This window comes from Myotis daubentonii, chromosome 8 (assembly GCF_963259705.1).
Source record: "Myotis daubentonii chromosome 8, mMyoDau2.1, whole genome shotgun sequence".
Classification (NCBI taxonomy): Eukaryota; Metazoa; Chordata; class Mammalia; order Chiroptera; family Vespertilionidae; genus Myotis; species Myotis daubentonii.
This window is the reverse complement of record NC_081847.1, coordinates 60,189,535-60,213,714: the sequence shown is the minus strand read 5'-3', so window position 1 is coordinate 60,213,714 and position 24,180 is coordinate 60,189,535. Positions and strand designations below refer to the sequence as shown.

At 41.0% G+C, this 24,180-nt stretch overlaps 1 protein-coding gene across 1 annotated transcript in view; it reads left to right on the top strand.

Annotated features, from left to right (window-relative positions):
• The window catches only part of AKAIN1 (A-kinase anchor inhibitor 1), a 31,128-nt gene extending 9,755 nt beyond the window's left edge, over window positions 1-21,373 (top strand). Inside the window, exon 2 of the mRNA XM_059706545.1 lies at window positions 20,681-21,373. Within this exon, the coding sequence (XP_059562528.1) occupies window positions 20,681-20,874 (194 nt within the window). The 3' untranslated portion in view covers window positions 20,875-21,373. The remainder of the gene's footprint in view (window positions 1-20,680) is intronic.
• The last annotated feature ends 2,807 nt before the right edge of the window (window positions 21,374-24,180 follow it).

Sequence of the window (24,180 nt, the reverse complement as noted above, 5' to 3'; positions counted from 1 at the left end):
GGCATTAGGACAGGTGGCCCTCAAGAGCTTGGACCTCCTGATGCGATGGTTCCCAGGGTTGCACTAGCCAGGCTGGATTATCTCCAACACCAGAGTCCCCAGCACGATTGCAACCTTTGTATGGGTCTGAAAGTTAAAAAAGATGTTTGTGGGAGAAAATCTGGCTGGGCAGCCAGGAAACCTCGGGCAGAGAGTGAAGAGCAGGTGTGGAATGAGTGCACGGGGAGAGCTCTGGGCACGTGCAGAGCATCTTCCTTGGATTTTGGTCTTCGCGTGCCAGGAGGAGTGCTGAGGGTGGGTGAGCAAAGATCTCAGTGCAGAATTAATCCCCCAGCCCCCTTTCCTGGCTGGAATTCTGTTTCTGGGTTTTTAACCACGCACAGCAGATGGTGGTGGGGGTGGGGATCCTACCAGAAAAGAACCAGGTGGGACAGGTGCTCTCATAACACTTGCTGTCGCTGCTTACTACCGTCAGTGTGGTCAAGTGTTCAGTGATCACCAACCCCACTATGGTTCTTTACTCCTAGAGTTCAAGAAGAGTCTTTGAAACTTACCTCTGAATTCCCAGTATCTATAGCAGAGCTTGGTTCATGTTAATTAAATATTCATTAGGCAAACATTATGCACCATACCTGGACTAGTGCTAGACCAGTGTGACACCAGTCCTTAGTGGGTGTAGCACGATTAGGTACAAAGGCCAGGAAAACAACACCTGCCAGTTGTCTTGACTATGTTTTCTCCTCAAAAACAAAAAAACAAAAAAAAAAACAACGTAATTTTATTCCAACTAGAATATAACAGAAGTCAACCCCTCCTTTCTGATTTGGCTCACAGTAGAGTTGCCAGCTGCTCTGTTGGGCTTTCATATCGCTGATGGCTGTTCTTCTTTTTGGACATGGGGAATATGTTGTTCTTTTGAATCAATGATTTGGAAAACAAAATATATAAAGACATTGGGAAAGCTATAAAATATAATACAATAAACACACAAAAAAACCTACAATGTCACAAATTTGATATTTAATTTTTTTTGTTTAATTCTACAAAAGGCTTTCAGCAATTGTGTCCATTTAGTCCTGAGAAAATTTACATATATTATGTACAGTGTTATGGTCAGTAAAAGCAAGTTCTCTCCTTAGAAAAGATCTGAGTATTATCATGATTAGTAATAATTAGAATGGTTTTTTAAGCTCTTTATTTTGCACATAATAACGTCAATTTGCAGGATTGTAATGATCAAATCATTTTTAACCAGTTGTGAATGGAAACATTTCTCTTGCATTATAACTCAATGTTTAAATAAGACTTTTTGCCAAATCACTTATCTTGCTTTAAAATAGCTAATTATGCTGTAAACTGTAAAACAGAAAGTGTGTAATTTAGATGCCACCCTCATTTCCTCCCATCATAACTCTTTTTCCATTGGCAGCACATTGATCTTTGTAGCCTTAATATGTTCCTCAGAGGGAGTTTTATAGATATGGTATAAATGAATTGAGTCAGCCTCCCTAGAAATTGCTTCTCCCAGCAGTAAAATTTCAATTTCTTATCTTCTTGGGAAGTATAAATAGAAGAGGCTAAGAGAAACTCTTTTCTGATGTAAGGTTTTGTTTTCCTTAAAATGTTATCAATCATTTTAGCCTTTGGTAGCATGATTTCTTCTTTTTTTAAAATATATTTTATTGATTTTTTATAGAGAGGAAGGGAGAGGGATAGAGAGTTAGAAACATCGATGAGAGAGAAACATCAATCCCTACTGGGGATGTGCCCGCAACCAAGGTACATGCCCTTGACCGGAATCGAACCTGGGACCTTTGAGTCCGCAGGTCGATGCTCTATCCACTGAGCCAAACCGGTTAGGGCACATGATTTCTTTAAAAAATATTTTTTATTGATTTCGAACCAAGATGGCGGCATAGGTTAACGCCGGAGTTTCCTGCTTTGAACAACTACTTCAAAAGTGAAACCAAAAAACGGAAGGGACATCACCCAGAACCACAGGAACGCTGGCTGAGTGGAAGTCCTACAACCAGGAGGAAAGAGAAACGCATACGGACACTCAGAGGAGGCGCAGTGCTGAAGTCAAATTCTGAGGTGCGGAGTGTGCGGAGCGGGCTGGCGGCGGAGGGCGCGGTTGGCGTTTTCAATTGGGAGGGAGTCGCAGACTCTGAGCTCCAGATACAGGCGAGTCTTTAGGGACCCAGACTCAAACGGGAGAAGCGGGACTGTCTGGCTTCGGTCAGAGCGAGTGCAGCTTTCTCTCCGATCTTTGCAGCGGGTGCTGGGACTCAGAGAGGCAGAGCCCCTGGGGACAGGACTGAGAGCCGCCATAACTGCTCTCTCCGGCCCACCCTGTTGATCCTGTGCGACCCGCCCCGCCCAAGCCCTGCACAGAGGCATTTGCCGGATAGCCGCAGGCAAAGGCTAGATTACCACCTCCCTAGAGGACAGAAGTTCTCTCACTGCTGACACAGCTGATTCTCATAGCCACTTGGCCTGGAGGTCAAACCCTCCCTGGAATTAGCTACAACAATCAAGATTTAACTATAAGACTGCGAACAAAGACCACTAGGGGGTGCACCAAGGAAGCATAACAAAATGCGGAGACAAAGAAACAGGACAAAATTGTCAATGGGAGATATAGAGTTCAGAACCACACTTTTAAGGTCTCTCAAGCACTGTTTAGAAGCTGCCGATAAACTTAATGAGATCTACACGAAAACTAATAAGACCCTCGATCTTATATTGGGGAACCAACTAGAAATTAAGCATACACGGACTGAAATAACGAATATTATACAGACGCCCGACAGCAGACCAGAGGAGCGCAAGAATCAAGTCAATGATTTGAAATGCGAGGAAGCAAAAAACATCCAACCGGAAAAGCAAAATGAAAAAAGAATCCAAAAATGCGAGGATAGTGTAAGGAGCCTCTGGGACAGCTTCAACCGTACCAACATCAGAATTATAGGGGTGCCAGAAGATGAGAGAGAGCAAGATATTGAAAACCTATTTGAAGAAATAATGACAGAAAACTTCCCCCACCTGGTGAAAGAAATGGACTTACAGGTCCAAGAAGCGCGGAGAACCCCAAACAAAAGGAATCCAAAGAGGACCACACCAAGACACATCATAATTAAAATGCCAAGAGCAAAAGATAAAGAGAGAATCTTAAAAACAGCAAGAGAAAGAAACTCAGTTACCTACAAGGGAATACCCATACGACTGTCAGCTGATTTCTCAACAGAAACTTTGCAGGCCAGAAGGGAGTGGCAAGAAATATTCAAAGTGATGAATACCAAGAACCTACAACCAAGATTACTTTATCCAGCAAAGCTATCATTCAGAAGTGAAGGTCAGATAAAGAGCTTCACAGATAAGGAAAAGCTAAAGGAGTTCATCACCACCAAACCAGGATTATATGAAATGCTGAAAGGTATCCTTTAAGAAGAGGAAGAGGAAGAAAAAGGTAAAGATACAAATTATGAACAACAAATATGCATCTATCAACAAGTGAATCTAAGAATCAAGTGAATAAATAATCTGATGAACAGAATGAACTGTTGATTATAATAGAATCAGGGACATAGAAAGGGAATGGACTGACTATTCTTGGGGGGGGAAAGGGGTGTGGGAGATGTGGGAAGAGACTGGACAAAAATCGTGCACCTATGGATGAGGACAGTGGGTGGGGAGTGAGGGCGGAGGGTGGGGCGGGAACTGGGAGGAGGGGAGTTATGGGGGGGGAAACAAAGAGGAACAAGTGTAATAATCTGATCAATAAAGATTTAATTAAAAAAACAATATGATAATGAGCTTCAAATTAAAGAAATAATATTATGAAATTGAAAAAAAATATTTTTTATTGATTTCAGAGAGGAAGGGAGAGGGAGAGAGACAGAAACATCAATGATGAGAGAGAATCATCGATAGGCAGCCTTCTGCACACCCCACACTGGGGATCAAGCTCGCAACCCGGGTATATGCCCTGATGGGGAATCGAACTACAACCTTCTGGTTCATAGGTAGATGCTCAACCACTGAGCCATGCTGGCTGGGTGGTAGCATGACTTCTTGGGGGGAAAATACGTATAATGATATACCAATTATATAAAATATACAACATATTAAATAATTTAGTTAGGTAAGACGCACTATGAAATATCACAAGGAATAAGCAGGGCTGTGAATCAAGGACTAATAATTCTGTCAGTTGCTTATTAAATGGAGTATAGCATAGTGTCCAAGGGCTCACTCCCTGGAGTTAGACTGCTGGGTTCCAATTCTGCTTCCACGCTGTGTGACCTTGGGTAATTTACATCGTCTCGCTTTGCCTCAGTTTCCCCATGGATAAACTGAGGATAAAACACTACTAGCCTTGTCCTGATTATCTATTACTACAGAACAAACCACCACAAAACTTAGTGGCTTGTATTTTGTCATGATTCTTCAATTTGAGGTGGGGCTGCGTGGCAAGGTTAGCTGGTCTCTGTTCCACTTGGCATCAGTGGGAATTACTTGAATGTTGGGGGCTGAAATCATCTGAAGACCCATTCACTTTCATAACTGATGGTTGATTCTAGCTGTTAGATAAGATCTCCACTGGGTGCTGTCAGTTGGAACACTATATGTAGCCTCTCCTTGTGGCTTGAGTCTCCGTACAGTATAGTGGCTGGGTTCTGAGATGACTGCCGTAAGGGAGAAAACGCCAGTGGAATCTGTATGCCTAACCTTAGAAGTCATGTCACGCCCCCTCTACCATATTCTATTAATGAGGCAGTCACAAATGCTCACACAACTTGATGAGTGAGGCAAGGTTCTGAGGACATGGGATAAGAACAGATACAAGTTTCTACTTAATATGGTTTTCATGATGATTCAATGAGTCATTTCATACATAAAATGTTTAAATATGAGTGTGCTGTTGTTATGATTGAACATTTAAAATATGCTAGGGGACTGTATGAATACTTTGATGAGCAGACTCAGAATTCAAGAGTTGCCAATTCAACCTCTAATTTAAACATAAGGAAATAGAAACCAAGAGGTTAACTTGCTCAGCCATCCAGCGAAAGAACTGGGGTGATGCAGCCACATTGTGATGTCACTTAAGGTCAGACTCCGAAGTATGGAAACTTACAGAGTGGGCAAGCAGGGAAATAGACCTCTAAATAGTTAATTAAGTTGAGTAATGAATGCTCTGTCCCCAGAGATCCTTGGAACCTTATTTGACTATAGACCTGATTATAAAAGGAAACAGGTCTTTTCAGTAACTTGTAGCATGTTTGTGTTCAGTTGCGTTTTTTGCCTTTGTAATTAATCGGATCAGATTGAATTCTGCCCAAATTGCTAGTACTACATATTTACCACATAATGCAAAATAAGCACTATTTTTGTTAAAAATTAGAATATTTTTTAATATCCCAAATGTGCGAATTAGTAATACAGAATGTGTGACAGTCTTGTATACAACTATAATTGTGCTCATGTAAAATTTCCAATGGTTACAGGTAATAGAATTCTGGGCCAGTACAGGATTGAGAGGCTGAGGTGAAGAGTAACTGTAATTGCTGGGCATTGCCTGTCATGGTATATAGTCAATTCAGCAGGTTTTCACCAGAGTGTATTCACTTCTTTCCTATAGAATTATGTATATAGTTTATTATAAAACTTTATATTTTTGCCATCCCTCTGTGAATTTCACCTAACCCTCCTGTGATGATTAATTCTCTGTCAACTTCGCCAGGCAATGCTGACTCAATTTTGGTTAAACACTAGTCTAGATGTTCCTGGGAAAGTATTTTTTTAGGTGTGAGTAACTTTTAAATCAGTACACTTTGAATATAGCAAATAATGCTCCATAATATGAGTGGGCCTCATCTAATCAGTAGAAGGCCTTAAAATAAAAGATGGAGGTTCCCTGATGAAAAAGGAATTCTTTCTCTAGTCTGCCTTTGGACTCAATGCTGCAACATCAACTCTTCCCCAGGTTTCTAGCCTGCTGCCTGCCTGTAGATTTCTGACTTCCCAGCTCCCACAATCATGTGAGCTAATTCCATAAAATTGGCAAAGACGTTTCTAGCTCTTAGAAACAGTCACAAGGAAGAAGGAGTCCATGTTCTGTTTTATGAGGATGTGATGCCTGAATCTATTGCAGATATTTTGTGGCCATGAGGGAGAGAATAGCCATCAATTTATTATTATTATTATTATTATTATTATTATTATTGGCTTACTTTTGCCTGGGGCGGAAGGCATCCTATCATTTTTTTTTTTTTTTTTTGTATTCTGGATGAGGATAGTTTTTATCTTGAAAAAGGAGGATGAACACATATTACTCTTGCCTTTTGAACATCCTACCTGAGTTGAATCCTGCTTCTTACATCTGCTCCACAATACAGCAGATTCTGATCCCAGAGTCTCTCTGTTCTCTTAGGCTGACTGAATGCCACTTTCTAGTATATTCCAGGCTGTGGCTTTTTTTTTTATTTCCTATTTCTACTCAATCCTATGTGATTTTTTTCTTCCAGAAATTTGTAGATATCTCTCTTCATTGGTTCCCTTTGTCCCATTTTTTTTTTCTTGTCATGGCTGTGGGTTTATTCCTTTTTGGATATTTATACAGTGGAAGGTACACAGGTTAATGCTTGTGCTTAGTTGATCATTATGACTATTTCTTTTATAAAGTGTTCATTATAATGAACTCATGTTTATATTGGGGGCTATTATCAATTTGAAAGACATATCTACATATTAAGATAACCCTTTTTCAAATATATAGCAAATATTTTTTCCTAGTTGATTGCCTTTTAAAAATTATTTGTGTTTTATTTGATGTACTGAAGATTTTATTGTAGTGTAGTAAATTTTATCACCTTCTTTGTGGACTTTTGTGATAATTGGTGCTATTTGATGGACTTTTTCTCTCCAAGACCAGATATACATTCACTATATATTTTTCATTCTCTTTTCCTCCCTTTCTTCTTTTTTTCTTTCTTTTTGGACTCAAATGTGCTGAATTTAACTAATAACATTTCTCAGTTCATGGCACGCTATCATCACTGGTCCATGCAGAGTCCCTGTTTGTTATTTTGTTCTTTCATCCTTCAGCCTCAGTGCCACTTTTCTCCCCAGCCTTATACATTTATTTTAGTGTATCTAGTGCATGTTCTTTATTTTGAAAAACATTCACCATTTTTTTCTCCATCTGGAGTTATAGATTAAAAAATTTTAAAAGACATCTAATTTCCTCAGTACCTTTTGAACTATCTTTTGAACTATCATCTTCATCAAATGCGAGGTACCACCCTTTCTAACCTGTTCCATTTGTCCATCTGTCTGTTTTTCTGTGCTAGGGTCACACTGCCTTAGTTGTTACATAATTTTAAAAACATTTTACTCTGCAGGAATGAAAATCATATGTAATGTTCTTTCTGTATCACTTAATTCATTTCCTTTTTAAATATGATAGCCAAGGGGGGCATTTTTAATAATTAGCACATCTATGGATGTTAGCGGAGCCAATTGCGAGTCCCTGTCCCCCAAGCCAATCGTGTGCAGTGTTTTGCAGATGGTGAAAGACATTATGGAAGATGTGTCTTTAGGAGCAGAAACATATTCAAAGGAAACAGATGCTCACATGTTTTTGTGAACTCTGGTTTAGAATTACTCAAGATGCCTACTGTGATTAAGTCTTGCCACCTTAAGTTGTGCTCTGTCAACTTGTGAGAAAACAATTTCAAATGTCATTCTGAGAATTGATGAAATAGGAGCCAAGAATGTAATCAGGTTGTTACCCTCTTTCTATCCATGTTAAACAGTTTATCTGGAATTAATTTTTATCAACAGTGTTTGTCTTTTTGTGTGTGTTTATCTTGGCATGTGGTTTGAATATGGTTCTTATTTGATGAAATATGTAGAAATATTGTGCTGGTCCTGAGAATCAGATTTTGGGACACAAAATGGTGCCTTGTTCCATGAAGCAGCACCGAACAGGGGATCCAAATGTATTGCTATAAGATGTGAGCATTTTAAGTCCTACCCATAATCAGTACTACAATAATGAATTCGAGGGGGGTTTACACATTGACGAACACATGACACTTAGGTAATTTATATTTAGTTCAGGGAACCTTCTTACTGGTAGATGCCTATCATCTTTCTGGGTATTGTCTATATTTTAGTTAATTTGCTGAAATCAGATAGTTTAAAAGCTATGAAAATAATAGCTTATCATAATAATGATAAGCACTTTATAGAACATTGAATATTAGAGGAATTTTTCTTTTTAGAAAAGGAAGCTTGAAGCCAGACAGGTCAAGTGATTTTTCGAAGTTACTTAGTAGGTTAGGGTGAAGCTGGCTGCAAGTCCAGACCTTTACCCAAGCCCAGTGTGGGTCTGCCATCTGGGAACCGCAAAATGCTTTCTATGAGGACGACTGGCAAAGGCCGCTTGGAGCACTGTGTGGTGAAGGTTCCTGAGGGTTGATAGCCAACCTCACAAGTCACAGGAAGGGCTGGCAGTGCTGGTCTTAGAAAGAGGAATGGTGAGACATGAGGCCTATGTCTGTTCTTCTTGTGTTACACCTCGCTCACTTAGAGAGGCCAGTTTGCATCTATTCTTATCTTTGCAGGGTTCCACTCAGTGTAGGTAGAGCTCCCTTTTACCCAATTTAGGGACAGCATGAAGGTAGCACAAGTGCACAGATCAGAACACTTAGCGTTCCAAGTGTCTTCAAAAAGTCTCATTTCTGCTTTCTTTGAAAGCTGGGTGTGAGCCCAGAGTGTTGTTATTCTCATACTGACTTTAGGGGTTTAAGTTCATTACAATTGCAGAGAGGAGACAGAGCTCATGAAGTGAAGTGCTTTGTCCTGGCTGCTGTTATTTTTTGCACCTTCCTTTCTCATCATTTCCTACCACCCTTGAAGTGTCGACAGGTGTCTGCCAAGCAGGCCTTGGTATCTCCTGTTATGAGCTGAGTGTGAGATAAAACCAGCAGCTGATGGCCCATTTTATCTGCCTTTACAGGCACCAGTTAAAGCCTTGGATGACATCTCCCTTGATAAGCAGAACACACAGGGTGAAACATTTCAATAGAGTGTTTTGATGTTTTTCTGGGTTCATCTTTCTTTTCTAATGGGCACTTGTACTGACTCATATTTTCTCGTTAGTTTTCACGCTCTACAACCTATCTTGCTGGCAAATTGGAGTAAACAAGCGAGACACCAGTTGTATACAACCAGAAATGAAAAGGTGAATTGAAAATTATTCAATGAATGGGCTAGAAAGGTGAAAATTGACTCAAAAATTTTGTTATCTTTAGACATAATAGAATAAAAATTAATGATTTTTACTCCAACTCTTTAATATCTATCCAAAAGACCAGTGATGTAGCAATTTATCTTACCCATCACCACTGGGAATGCATATTGTACCAAGTTGTATGTTATACATGGGTGATATAAATGTTATGAGCTGTCCTTTGTACAAAGGATGAGACTAATGTACTATGTATTACTTGGAAGGCAGGTGCTGTAAATGTTTTCAAATGTGGTGAAGTTTTGTTATACTACTCACCTTCAAACACCCCTTTCCCTATGGCCACTGGGGATACATTGAAGAAAGCTTACATGGCTGAGAGATGTATCTGTGTTCCTGGCAGGAATGGGGCCTTCTGGCTCATCATATTATATGACCTTGACCTTCTTATCTCTGTGTGAAGCAGTTGAGTTTATTGGATTGGAGATAATAAAGTTGAAGTTAGATACACACTTCTTATTCGCTTTTCCCTGAGGTATTTTATTCCGTTAATAAAAAAATCATTTGAAAAAATAAATACAAAATTGTCATATGTCTGCAATCCACTAGTGGCTCTAAATTATGTTAACCCTACCTCAAATCACAAGCAGTGTATTTCTTATTCCTCTACTTCACTGAATTTCAGTCTGTTAAAGCAAATGAACTTTGTAATAATAGTGGGCACGATAGACCATATTTTTTATCCTTTATCATGCTATGAATTAATTTATTGCTTCCCCTGGGGTTACATGATTTTATATCAAATTATTTTCATGTGCATTTTAAATTCAAATATGAGCTGGGTTTTATTTTCACTGTCCCTTTTTTTTTCACCTTGCTCTAGATTTTCTGCACACAAAGAATATTTTCGAAATACAGGCACAATATTTGCCTATGATGTATTTTCAAATGTGTGATGATCGAATTGCAGCCCCCCCCCCCCCCAGTTTTCTAAAAAGGGATAATTGTTGTATTACTGAATTTTTAAAATAAACTGCCTAGTACATTATGTGACTCGCATAAGTATACCAGATGGATCATATTGTTCAGTCTTCTGAACACACATACTGATAACATTAACTGCCAACATTTCTTTTTCATCATTGCAAATGTTCTACCTGTTAATGCCTTGTGAGATTTAGAAGTGTATCTTCTAATTTTCTTACTTCCTGGAATTCACACCTATTAACTGCAATCAAGTATTGAAAAAAATAGCTTGAAGGCTGCCAAGAATACAGCACGTCTTTAGCATACAGAGAATTAAAAAGCATTTATAAGAGAGGAAATTTTTCCACAGGTAAGAACTTCTCATTTCCATTTCCCCTCAACAAAAGGTTGTTTCTTATATTGTCCACAAACCTGAGTCCTTCGACAGATTTAACTATATAATGAAAGAGGAAGACCCTGGAAATGATACTAGTCTCCATAACCCAGGTTTGCGACCGGGAGAGTGGGTAGATAAAGTAACAGCCAGAATTTAAAGTGAATGGTTAAAACCTTGCTGAAGATTAATGGCTGATTAGTGTTTCCCAGAGTACAGTCAGATTTAGCAATTAGCTAATTCAGTAAATGGAGGAGGTGCACCTTGCACTTTGTGGCTTGAATCATTTGCTTGATTGTCCCATTAATTAAATAAACTGTGAAATGGTCACTTAGTCACTGAATTTCCTCATGCTCTGTGGGTATAGACTGAAGGTGAGTTTTAAATAAAAGGGCGGCCCATCTGAAACATGCATCAGAATTATCTGCGGCCACAGCTAAATATGTACATTCAAGAGCCGCTTCCTATGCAGTCTTCATTGTCACTCTGGATCCTCGGTGGTTCTTATGATGCCAGATGTTGAGAACCACAAACCAACCAGATGCTCAATGACCTGCCTGAGCTCTGTCACGAAGATCCCACCTTTCCTGTAACAGATCATCCTCTTTATTGCTTTTTCCCTTTCTCTGCTCTCTACCACCTGTGCTGTGACAGACGAGCCCTTCCCTCTTTACACCCTAGAAGTTAATAGTGCTGATGTCAGGTCTTTCTAAAGAGAAATGTGTGTGAAATGAGAATTTTGAACTCATGGAACTATATAAATATGTATATATCAGATTCAACTCTTCATAGCATTTGAATATTTCTTATAAATTTTTATCTTTATATTTATCCTATAAGATATACCTTGGAAGGATTTACTACAGTGGGGCCTTGACTTACGAGTTTAATTCTTAATTCGTTCCGAGATCAAGCTCATTAAGGAGCTCATTAAGGAGCTTGTTAACTCAAATTACTCTATCAACTCAATGCAAAAAAATCAGCCGAGAAACAGCTGGTATCTCAAAAGAGAGACATCTGGTATCTCAAAAAACTCATTAGTCGGGACACTCGTAAGTCAAGGCCCCACTGTATTGTGATTTGAAAGATGATTAAAGTAGGCTAGGGGGTTAAGAGGCTCATAGAACCATATCATATCCTGTGCCTTCTGTGAACGTCGTGAAGACCAGGAGATGTGAATTATCTCAGTACCCCTAATGCCTAGCACATTGCCCGGACATAGTTGATGCTCAATAAACATTTGAATGACTCCATGTATCATGTGTCTTCTCTGGCAGGCCCCGCCCTCCAGGACAAGGGCAGAGAGAGCACTCAGAGCAGGGGGTTGCCTAGATTGCTGTGAATCCTGATCCCCTGGAGATGAGACCCACCTGTCACTCTAAAGAGTATATCAATGTAAACGTTTGCATCTTAAACTGCTTATAATGTGTCTTGTATAATGAATTTATATTTATTACAGCTTGCTTGCTAGAAACTTTTAAAGGCATGATTACCTGTTAATTAGATGCATGCAATTTGATTTTAATTTGCATTCTCAGAGATACTGTTTTTCTTTTCCTCCCTGCCTCCATCTCTCCTTCCCTCCCTCATTTCTTTTTCCATATCTGACTCTTAGAGCAAATGCACAGTCTACTTGCTGTGCTCTGACTTGGAGTTTTGATGCTGGCAGCCAAAGCTCTAAGACACAGGTTGAGACAGGTGAAATTACTCTCCTGTTGCATAGCTGTAACAGACGCTTCTAAAGTCTGGGTTTATTTTCCTTCAGTTTCTTTTCCCATCTGAAATATCACTAAAAGAAACTCCCATAAAACATCTGATCGTGTTCTTCACTTCCTTTTCTATTTCCAGCCACCTGTGCTCTTTTTCTAATTAACCCCAACACTGAAAAGGGAGCCAAGATCCTCATGGTTATATAAAAAAGGTATAATAACAGAAAAGCCTTTATCTTTATCTTCTATACTAGAATTTTGCCCAAGGAAACTCATGGTTGAAGAAGGAGTTTTGTATTTCTTTGTCCAATTTGTAGGTGAAGCAACATGGACTTGTCATCTCATTCCTCTGCTTTAAACAAAATGGTTGAATATGTTTTCCTGTGTGTTCGGAGGGAAAGCTGAGGCTTGTGCAGGTGAACTCAAAAGGCCCAGAGGGTCACATGCAGAGCCTCTGGGACAGGGGCCTTCTCAGCCCCTGAGAGTTGTGGGTTCAGAGAGTTTATAAATGCCTGGGGAGTGTGTTCATGGCAAACGGTTGGCCAATGGAACAAACCACCAGGGGACGTCACTGGATCTAAGTGAAGGGGCTTGTTTTCACATCACCCTGTTCTGAAAAGTATTTGAAACCTATGGGAGAGAGCTAACAACTGATCATCAGAGGGACTGACAGGGATGCAAAAGGAGAGAATGGAGAAAACCAGGAAGATAGGAAATGAGAGATATAAATAGTGTAAATTTAAAAACTGGTAATTGGCCTAGTTATGTGGCCTAGAGATTGGAGCAGCCTTTCTATGATTCTCGCCAAGGAAGGTTTTGAACCATCGGATGACATATTGGATTTCCATTGGAAAAACGTTACTCGGGCTGCTGTCAGGGCAGCAAGTGGAAGGACAAATAGAAGATGTAATAACAAGACAGCGATTTAATATGAAAATCAGTTAGGAAGCAAGTGAGGGCATGGCATTCATTTACTTATTTCCCATTTGGGGCAGAGAAGGAAATCATCTCTGGGCTCTGTTACTAGCTGCCAGCTCCTCGCCTGCCCGAACACCAGGCATCAGCAGGAGGGGGTCCAGGGAAGGACTCCTGAGCATGCAGTTCTACCCCAGCTCTGGACTTACTGAGTAGGAGGCTCCCATGGGAGTGACTTCCTGCAATATTTGAGCCTTTTGAAAAATTGAGAGGGCTGATACTTTATCTTCTCTGCTAAACTTTTAAAGCCTTAAAATAGTTTATCGTACTTAAAACTGTGTGAAATCTTAGGCATTATATCCTTCCGGAAGGTGACAGTTTGATTTGGCTATCTTGTGCAAACCCGTCACACTGAGGCATTTAGTAAATGCTTCGTGGGTGACTAGGAGTAGGGGTAGAATTTGAGGCTAGCTGGTGGAAAAGTTCTTGCTCCACACCGCACCTGGCTGCTGCCTGCGTTCCATCGTCAGGCATTAGTTGAAAACATCTACCTGGTTTTCATTGCTTCTACACCTGCAGTCTGGTGTGGGAGCAAGAAAGACCCTGGGAGCCATGGAGTTGTTTTAAGGGACAGGGACGCCGGGTTGCACCACACTGTGGTGGTTGGAAATGCCATCTCTCTAACTCCTGCAATTTTCAAATGTAGGTGGAGGCTGTCGTGATGAATACCATTCAGATTTATCTAAAAGCATCACTGAATTCATAGCCTCTTTTTGTCATTGTGTCATGAGGGGATAGGTGAAATATTTTGACATTACAGAGGAGTCGTTTTCAAAAGGTGGGGAGCTGCTCTTCAAGGAGAGTAGGAAAGGTTTTACTTTATGTCAGAGCATAATCTCCTCCTGAGAGTTTTGCTTTGTACTCACATCCTCCATGGATGATGGCTGCGCTTTGAGGCATCACGTAGTTCAGATATAGATGTGTACTCTCTGCTGACTTGTCGCAGCTGGGATTTGATTCGTCTTTAGCCGAAAGATGATGATGGTGAAGGCTGTGCTCTTCATTGTAGGGAGGACATGTGAGAGGATTTTTTATAGCATTTATTTAAAATCACTCAAAAAGCTAATATTAATTCCTCCCTCTCTCCCTCCCTCACCATAGTGGATAGGAAGGGAGAGCACGTGGCTAGTTTTGTCCAGGAACTCAGAATATTTCGTTAAACATTTAAGAGATATTAAATATTTTGGTCAAGCAATTTTCATCTGAATTGAGACAGGAAGCCACTGGACTATATTCCCAGCTGCCCCTGAACTCTTGGGAGGACATAGCTATAAAGGTCTGCGTGAGGTTTTGTGGTCAGACAGCAAGTACCATGGTGAGCTAGTTGTGCTAAGTGTGTTTGATAAAACCGCACCTTTGTCTCATGGAGATTTCAAGGATTTCCCCTATAGTAACACACATATTTACACACTGACACAGCCACACATTCACACACACTCATACACTCACACATTCACACACACACACACACACACACACACGCACACACACAGAAAAAACACACACACAGACACACTACCCATTCCAGGAATCAGGGCTGCCCTCTTTCTGCCAAAGGACGTCCTGTCCCTGAGTCTGTGGCAACCCTAGGAGTGGCCACCAAGGGGCAGCAGGGGCTGCAGAACCGGGCAGGGGCGCAGCCTGGGCGGTGGTGGTCTGGCCGCAGAGCTCTGAGGGGGAGGTGGTGTCCCGGTAAAGACCTGGCTCCGAGAGTGGGAAGAGTACGTCACCCTCAGGGTCCCAGGGTTTGTTCTGTGTTCTCTTCAGGTCTAGTATGGCCTCTTTAATACACAGGCTCACACGGTGCCTACATTTTCTGTCGCTTAAATACCTGACTTCCGATTTCCGGACTCCTTTCTGGCATATCCCTAGGGCAGGAACGCAGGAGCCCACAGTTTGGGCCAGCTAGGTTTGCTTGGTGGTTTTGGGAGGGGAGGGTGGACACTGGGTGACACGGCCACTGTGAAGAAGTGAGCGGTTAGAGAAGGTCAGAAGGCGGGCAATGGCCTCATCCCCATCCCACCCCGTTGGATATGAAAAATAGGCATTTTATCAGCCCTGCGTAAAGTGTCATGCACACCCCAGTTTCAGAACAAATTCTTGGTTTCCCTTTTCTCTGATTGCCATTCCTAAATCCTTCTTCATGGAAATTCTGAAGCAAGAAACTAGGACCTGGGAGGAGTTAGATTTCCCGAGTCTTTCAGGATGAAAGGAGAAAAACCTGCAGCTAAATTTTGCAGAAACCTGCGAGGTCATCAAAACATTCTTTTGGGTGTCTCTGAACTCTTAACCCAGTCTTGATGGAGTTGTAATCCGAGTGTTCAGAAAAGAAATTCTTAAAACATTCCCAAGATAGCATTTCTCCTGCCTCAATTTCCTCAAATGATAAGCCTTTTAACTGTGTGTGTGTGTGTGTGTGTGTGTGTGTGTGTGTGTGTGGTGTGTTTCCATGACAATACACACTTAGTTTAATGTAGCCTGATTTATCAAATTTTTCGCAATGGCTGTTGCATCGTTTTCTCCTGTGCTTGATTGAGCCTGTCCCGCAGGTGCAGACTTGTAGCACTCGGCTATGCCATATAGTCATGTGTGTAGTAGGACATGCCGTCTAGGTTTGTGTCAGTCACTCCACAATGTTTGCACAAGGACGAAATTCCCTGAGGGTGCTTTTCTCAGACCGCATTCCCATCGTTAAGTGGTGCGTGACTGCACTACAGCTTTATGGCTGGTATCGAAAGCTGCTAAGTTAGGTCCTCCCTATTTGTTCTCTTTCAAAATTACCTCTGCTCTTCTTGGCCAAAATACTCAAAACTTGATTTCTAGATTATAATTGTCTTTTCCTTTTCAAGTTTTATTGGGACTCAGAGCTGTGACTCTCTGTTGCTGGGAAGTCACATCACTTGAGCTTGCTCAGTGACACAGCAGGGCAAGCAGGATGGTTTTATTAGCTATCGGCGTAGATGAATGAGATCTAACATCTGGTCCTTCATGAAAAATTCCTGTAGTTACAGAGCTGGAAAATAGACTATCATTCCATTAATTAAGGGACCAGAATTAGTTCTTGTTCTCTGCGTTCCATAGGCTAGTCATTGATGAATGATAATATGTCTTTATAGTTTCAAGCAATCAGCGGGGAAGATAAAAATATGCTCCGTGGTCCCCATCAGCAGCACCATGTGTTGGAGAGTGTGGACAGTCAGTGGTGGCGGAGCCCTAAGAGGCACTTGCATAGTTAGTGACCCAATGGGGAGAGACAGTGCGTATGACAAAACCTCTGCCGCATTCTCTGTGTGATCCAGGAAAAAAATCACTAATTGGATTCTGCCTCACAGTGGGAACGCTAACTTTTTCTAAAACCCACCTCACTGGAATGTAATAGGGTTAATGTAATAGAGGCAAGTGGCACTTAGATTCTTAGGGGAAAAACAATGTAAATTTTTATCAGGAGGATCTTCCTATGGTAGATAGCAGCACAATTTTAATGATATAAATAAGGACTTAAGACCAATTATTAACCACATTGCAATTGAGTTCCCCAGACCCTTTCCACTGGGCTGGTGAGGATGGCACCTGAAAGAGCAGGCTGGGAAGGGCAGGGAGAGGGCACGGAGCTCAGGGGAGTCTGTGGCAGGCTGGCCCCATGGGTGGGCTGGGTGTCACAGGGAAGCATGACCCCAGGGCGGCCTGCATGTGTGGTGTTGGGAGGGGGAAGGAGGGTAATGATTTGAGGTGGAAAGACACAGAAGGCAAATTTAGTTACTTCACAATCTTGACTTCAATGCATTTATATTGGGCATTTAGAGTTTAAAGCTAATTACATCAATTCATCATCTTTTGTGAAATACCAGTACGATCTTGTAAATGCTAATTAGGCTGGAGGACATTTGCATCATTTAAAACCAGGCAATTGGCCTAGATTTATTAATTTCAAATAAATGTAGTGCATGTAAGTAAATGGCAAAACGCAGGATTTCTGTGGCTGGCTCTGCCTTCTGTTGGCTGTAATGCACTTTTGCACACTGTACTTATATTAAGGGTCTCCACCAGGGCGTTCGCAAATGCCTTTTCCTTTAAAATGAATGCCATAGGAGCACCAGTCGGTTATTATGGTGGACACCGTCAATCCTGACGATGCGTGGTCTGCCCGCAGTGCCTTCCCAGGACAGGGGCCGGGGCGGTCTCCTCCTCCTAAATGGCTGAGCTCTTACGCCTTGATCCAGCCTCTCAGGCCCCAGGTGACTGGCCCACACTGAGCCACAGGCATTGCAGTCTGTGGCTAGCCTCCCCTGTGGCTAGATGTGACCACCACATGACTCAGTTTCCCCCAGTAGCAAATGAGCAGAGTGATGCTTGTAACTTCTATGACAACTCTTTAGAGGGAAATTGCTTGCCCTCCATTTTCTCTTTGGCTCCCTTCCAGCCCCAAATGGCATATTAGTTAACCAGCTCTACTCACACAGTTAAGGCCAGTGGAGTAGGAAATGGCAGAGCAGGAAGATGGAAGGGAGTCGAGCCCTTAGATAACCTGGTGGAGCACAGCCCCCTACACACTGGGGCACCTCTGAGCTGTTATGCAGAGAGCAATAAATATCTCTCCCTGGAGTGAGCTGCTCTAGTTCTGTTTCTCTGTTACAACAGCCTAATCTGTAACCCAACCAATACACAATGGTGGATACTAAGTGCTCAGGAACTGCACTAAGTGCTGAACAGTTGTTATGTCACTTAATTCTCTAGCAACCATCCTAATAGGTACTGCTTGCCCTTTTTACAGGTGTGCAAACAGGCTTAGAGAGCGAGAGATCACATGGCTATAAGTGACAGAAGGAACTTGAACTCTTTTTAAATATGTATATATTTTATTGATTGTTTACAGAGAGGAAGGGAGAGGGACAGAGAGTTAGAAACATCGATGAGTGAGAAACATCAATCAGCTGCCTCCTGCACACCCCCTACTGGGGATGTGCCCGCAACCAAGGTACATGCCCTTGACGGAATCGAACCTGGGACCCCTCAGTCCGCAGACTGACGCTCTATCCACTGAGCCAAACTGGTCAGGGCTTGAACTCTTGCTCAGACAGTGTTGCTCAGTGGTTGAGTGTCGACCTATGAACCAGGAGGTCATGGTTGAATTTCCGGTCAGGGTACGTGCCTGGGTTGTGGGCTCAATTCCCAGTGTGGGGCATGTAGGAGGCAGCCGATCAATGATTCTCTCTCATCATTGATGTTTCTCTCTCTCTCTCTCTCTCTCTCTCTCTCTCTCTCTCTCCCTTCCTAAAATCAATAAAAATCTCTATATACAAAAAATAACTTGAACTTAACTCTAAAGTATTTAAAATGCACATTCTTAGTTGCTGTGCCCTCATGTCTCTTAATATTACTATTCATTCTTTTTCTACAGAGAATATTTAAATAATTCTTCTCTGCTGCTTTTAGAGTTTTAATCTGTCATATATCGTAGCACTGGACTCCTTTGTTTGGTTTGGTGTAGATTGCTGATTTTATCCTGTTTTTGTTTTCTTTTTTGGAAGGGGGTGGAGAATGAGTATTGTTTTCTAGTTTTGGATAGATTCATCTTGCCTTGTTTATTGGTCTGTAAATCCCTCAGGAGGGGGTGCTAGTGATGCAAATGCTGAATAAATGACAGTTATACGTCTAAAGGGATAAGAGCTGTCTGGCCTTCTAGAATGACTCAATATTCTCTTATGTGATGTTCTTATGGGTGCATAAATTCTGTTGTTCATGAATCAATTCTGGTGAAAACCATCCTTTGCCAATTTAAAATACATTTGCATGGTAGCAGAGCATTTAAATAGAAGGAACATCTGAAAAGATGATTTCGAACAAGGAATGATGCCCATTTTATTTGTCACTATAAATATAAACAGGTGGGCTTTAACATTTTCACGATTGCATTTTAGTCAAATGTTAGATTCATGATCATTCTGCTATATATGAATTGGTAATAAGTTTGATGCACTGTAAAATAAAATCCAAAATAACACTGCCTTAAATTATATATATTTATTCTAATATAAAAGAGGCCTAGAGATTAGCAATTAAGGACTAATATAGTCTTATATGGTCATTAGAATCTTAGGCACTTTCTAACTTTTTCCTTCCAAATCCATGAAAATGGCTTCCATTCTAAAGGTTCCCTCATGGTCAGCCAGAGCCCCTGGAAAGACAACCATGTGTCTGAGCTGCAGGCAGCAGAGGGTAAAGGGCCTTTATCTGCCTCTTCCCTTTTAAAGACCTTTTACAGAATTTTCACTAAACAAACTCCCACTCATTGGAACTTACCTGTACCTAGTTATATAGCTGGTCAAATAAAATTAAGGTTTTGACGTGTTTTTAACTAAGGAAGAAGGGGAAGAGTCAATATTGGGTATATTGCCTTGCCTTTCTAATTAGAAAATTCCCACCATTCTAAGTCATGAGTTGGCAACCTGGTCCATGGGCCAAATCTGCAACGTAGTTTTTTACTTTTCTTGTCAATAAAGAGTTACTGGAACAAAGCCATATGCATTCACTGTTGTATTGTCTATAGCTGATCTCATGATACAGTAGTAGAGTTGAATGGTTTTTAGAGAGGTGGTATGGCCAGCAGCCCCAAATATTCCCTATCTGGTCCTCTATAGAAAAAGTTTGCCCACTCCTGTTCTAGATCTTGGAGAACAGATTCTGATGAATGAATAGCTTCATTCTTTGGGATGCTATTACAGGAGCAGGGTTGCATTCAATATGAATTCAATCACAAGCTATTTTTCAGCCCCAGTGAGCTCACATCTATTAGGCATATTTTTGGGTGCTAGCAACATAAAACCTGAATAGTGGCGGACTTAACAAAAAGGGGTTTATTGATCTCACACGTAAACACATCCTAAAGTACATGATCCGGGGCTGGTGCAGATGCTCAATGATGCCTTCAGAACTGGCTCCTTTTGTCTCCCAACGATGCCCAGAATGTTGGCTTTCCTCTCCATGCTTATTGTTAGATGGTTGTAGCACCTACAAGCAGTATGTCTGCATCCAGGGGAGGTGCCAAAGGCCAAAGGGCCTATGAACCTCTCGCTTTCCAAAAACTTTCCCAGGAGTTTCCTTGGCCAAGACTATGACTCATTACCCTGCTAGCAGCAGAGGATTCTGGGATGGTGAGAATATAAATTGGGCGCATTGCTGGGGCAAACAAATGCAGATTCTATTGGAAAGGGAGGCAAGAGTGGTATGTGCTACAGAGAGCTCCTCACAATTAGCTGGGCCACCCTAGTATGTTCTTATAGTCTCCCCTCTGCTTTCACCTTTTCTACCTGCTCCTTCCTGTCACAGTTCCTGAAATTGATTTTGTTGTTTTCACCTCCCTTTCATATTTTTGTCTAGGCGAGAAAACTGGAAACGAGCCTGAAGAGGTGAGGCTGCAGAATGCCAGCAAACAGATTGTGCAGAATGCCATCCTGCAGGCTGTGCGACAAGTCTCCCAGGAGAGTCGGCAGAGGGAAGAGAGAGACGGTGACAACCGGGGCAGCTTCCAGCTGGGCGTGGGGCAGTTAACCAAGAAGCATGAAAAGAAGTAACACGGTGGATTTGGCTCTTCTCATATGCTCCTCTTTTAGCCTTTCTCTTAGTATAGGATGCGTCGCCAACATGTTGCCAGTAAAGCAAACCAAAAGTGCCATTGGCACCCAGCGGCAGAATGAATTCATACGAGCCCTGGCTGAGAAGCACTGTTTTGAAAAAGTGTGTTAGATGATTCTGTTTATATTAATGCAGTGCCTCTTAAACATTGTGGGGCCAAACCCGATATTGTAATTGCAAAAGTAGTTTTGCAGCACAATTTATTTTTAAAAACATAATTATGTCTATTGATTTCTGCCTTTTATGCATTCTTTCTGTGAATTTAACCAATAGTCCTTTTTGCTGTAATATTGAGTAATTTCTGTGTTCATTATAGTTTAAAAAGACTTGCTGGAAAGGGGAAAGATTGGAGTTTCAATCTTCAATATGGAACTGAAGGTCAAATTGAGCAAAGGCAAATTCTAAGACTGAGTCTCTCAGGATCTTATGAAGATATATATATATATATATATATATATATATATATATATATATATATATATATATAATAAAAGGAGCAGGTAAACTTTTTAAGATCTCAGTCTTTTGGTTTCAGTTGTTTGATAGTTGGTGTTTATTCTCTGTGCAGAAATCCTTTGGAAATATGGATTTCTCTTCTTTTCATTTCAAAATTAAGACAATTACATCTATATGCATAAGTTGTCGTTGACTCAGTTCTTTAGTAGCCCCATGAATAGCAACTAGAATTGTAGATTTCATCCTGGACATACCCTAGGGTCTGACTCTGGGTGCAGTGCTCTTGAAAGGATCTCTGGGGCCTATAAATGCGGCATTGCCATTAGGCTATGCATTTGCACTAGTTCCTTACTAATAAGAACTTCCCTTGTCCCATCCATAAATTAGAATCATTTTCTTGAGATAATGAAAACCATGCACATCAGGAATGAGTAACACGTGTGTATATGAATAAAGCTCTCTATTGCAACAGTATGACTGCTGCTTCATCCCCAAGTGGATAATTCAGATCTTCCTGGAGTTTTAGAATCCTATTTCCTGGGAAAAGAGGAAGAATTTTACCTGTGTAAAAAACCTTTTGGTTTCAGAGTATCAATGGCTATATTTGGTAGTGATTTTTTAAAAAAGCCAAGTATTTACATATAAAGTATGACTGATATTAAGATATATTTATAAAATTCCAGTGTAACATTTTTCATAATGGATACTATTGATAGTGTACATGAATGACAGCAATCTCTTAGAAGCTCTGCTAGACTGTCTCACACAATGCACACCTGGAATAAATTCACAGGAGAATGGCTGTGGGAGAAAGCAGAGGGGTTACAATTTAAATAAGGTTTATGCATAAACTTTTTTCAGCAGAACTCATGACAATCAAATAATGAGTTTAAGTTGAGCTGAAGGCATATCATTGATGTGATAGCACTACAGTGTAGATGGTAGGAATGAAGGTACTAAGGAACATTATTTAGGAGTATTCATAAATCAAGTATAAACCCCAATGCTTGTAGTTTGCAAGTAATCTGGCACTATGTCTACTAAGCCTTCTGGATATAACCAGCCTTGGATCTTGCTGTCACATGGCGGAAACACATGAACTCGCTATATTCCCTCTCTGATGTGTCTTTGCTAATATAGTGGGGATCTTTGGAAACATCTGATTAACCTCTGTATCTAAATGTTACTTGTAAATAAAATACACCCAACTTTCAAATATGTTGTCATTTTAAACAAAAGTTTCCTATGTCCTACTGTTATGGTTCATTCTGCACATGGATCTTACATTCACATGGCACCATGAGGTGTCACAACACTGTTTCCAAGTTCCTAAATATCATGACCTGGAAAAGTGCTTTTTCAATGGGCCTTCACTGTGACTGTCTGAGGAGAGTGGGGCGACTATGCTTCCTGGGGTGTGAACAGAAAAAGGACATTTGCTAAGAAGTGGCCTTTGATCTCAGAAAGTGAAGGTAAGTGTATCTGCAAACTTGCATGTCTTTCATGGTCTTTCTGAGATGGAAAATCTACAGCAAGAAACAGAGATGTGGGCAAGTTCTTGGAAGAAGAAAGTTAAGCAACCCCTGGACTCCAGAGGAAGGTGCCATATTGGCAGAATCTTAAGGAGCTCAGTCATAAAAATCAATACATATGTTAAAGGTTTACTTGTATATAAGTATAAAGTTATTGGACCCTGAAGGGGCTGGCAGAATGTCACTTGACATAGGATTAAGGTGGGCTTCTCTGATTATTATCATAAACCAGCATAGAGCCTTTGGTTTTAAGAATTAGAGGTAACACTTATTCATGTCCTTTATCTTCCTGATTACATGGTAAAGCACATATGGCCTCTGCTGTGTGTTGCTGTTCACTTTTCACTTTCCGCGCAGCTGGGGTAGAACTGAAGAAAGAAATCTTTTCTGTTACTTTGCTTTTCTGTAAACATGTGAACAGTATTATAAATATATACAAAGGAACTTATTGCTTTCTGGGCTTCAGTGTTTTATTTTGTTTGTTTGTTTTTAAGCTACTTAGTCTTCCCTTATGGTGGGATTTCAGGTTACAAGTGAATCAATCAACCATTTTAAAAAAATCATTGAATATATGTCATTCAGGGTATTTTGAACAGTTTAGGTCTCTATGCAGAAACAACACCAAAAAAAAGAAGGAATTTTTAATTTATCCACTGTAATAGGTATTCTTGTAATATACAATCCTAGAGAATGAAATCTGAAAAATCTGGTAACTAGTTTTGCCATTATGTTACCCAAACAGTAAAGAATAAATACTTGAGTACATGACTCAGTTCATGTTAAGGAGAAAGTGGAAGCTACGATAACCTCTCTCTCAAGAGTGAAAATGTTTTCTGAAATATATTACTACTAGAGGTCTGATGCATGAAATTCATGCAAGGGGCTCAGCCCTTGCAGCTATGGTGGCTTGCCTTGGCCCTCGCAGCCCCAGCTTCATCTGGAAGGTTGTCCAGAAGGACATCCAGAAGGACGTCTGGAAGGTCATTTGGCTGTCCAGTCTAATTAGCATATTACACGTTTATTATTATAGATACACTAGAGGCCTGGTGCACGAATTCATGCACAGGTAGGGTCTCTCGGCCTGGCCAGCGATTGGGGCCGATGGGGTGCGGGGGGGAACTGGCCGGCCAGAGGGAGGGGCTGTGGACGGTTGGCCTGCCTTGGAGGTTGGCTGCGGGAGTGCACTGACCACCAAGGGGCAGCTCCTGCATTGAGCGTCTGCCCCCTGGTGGTCAGTGCGCATCATAGCAACCAGCC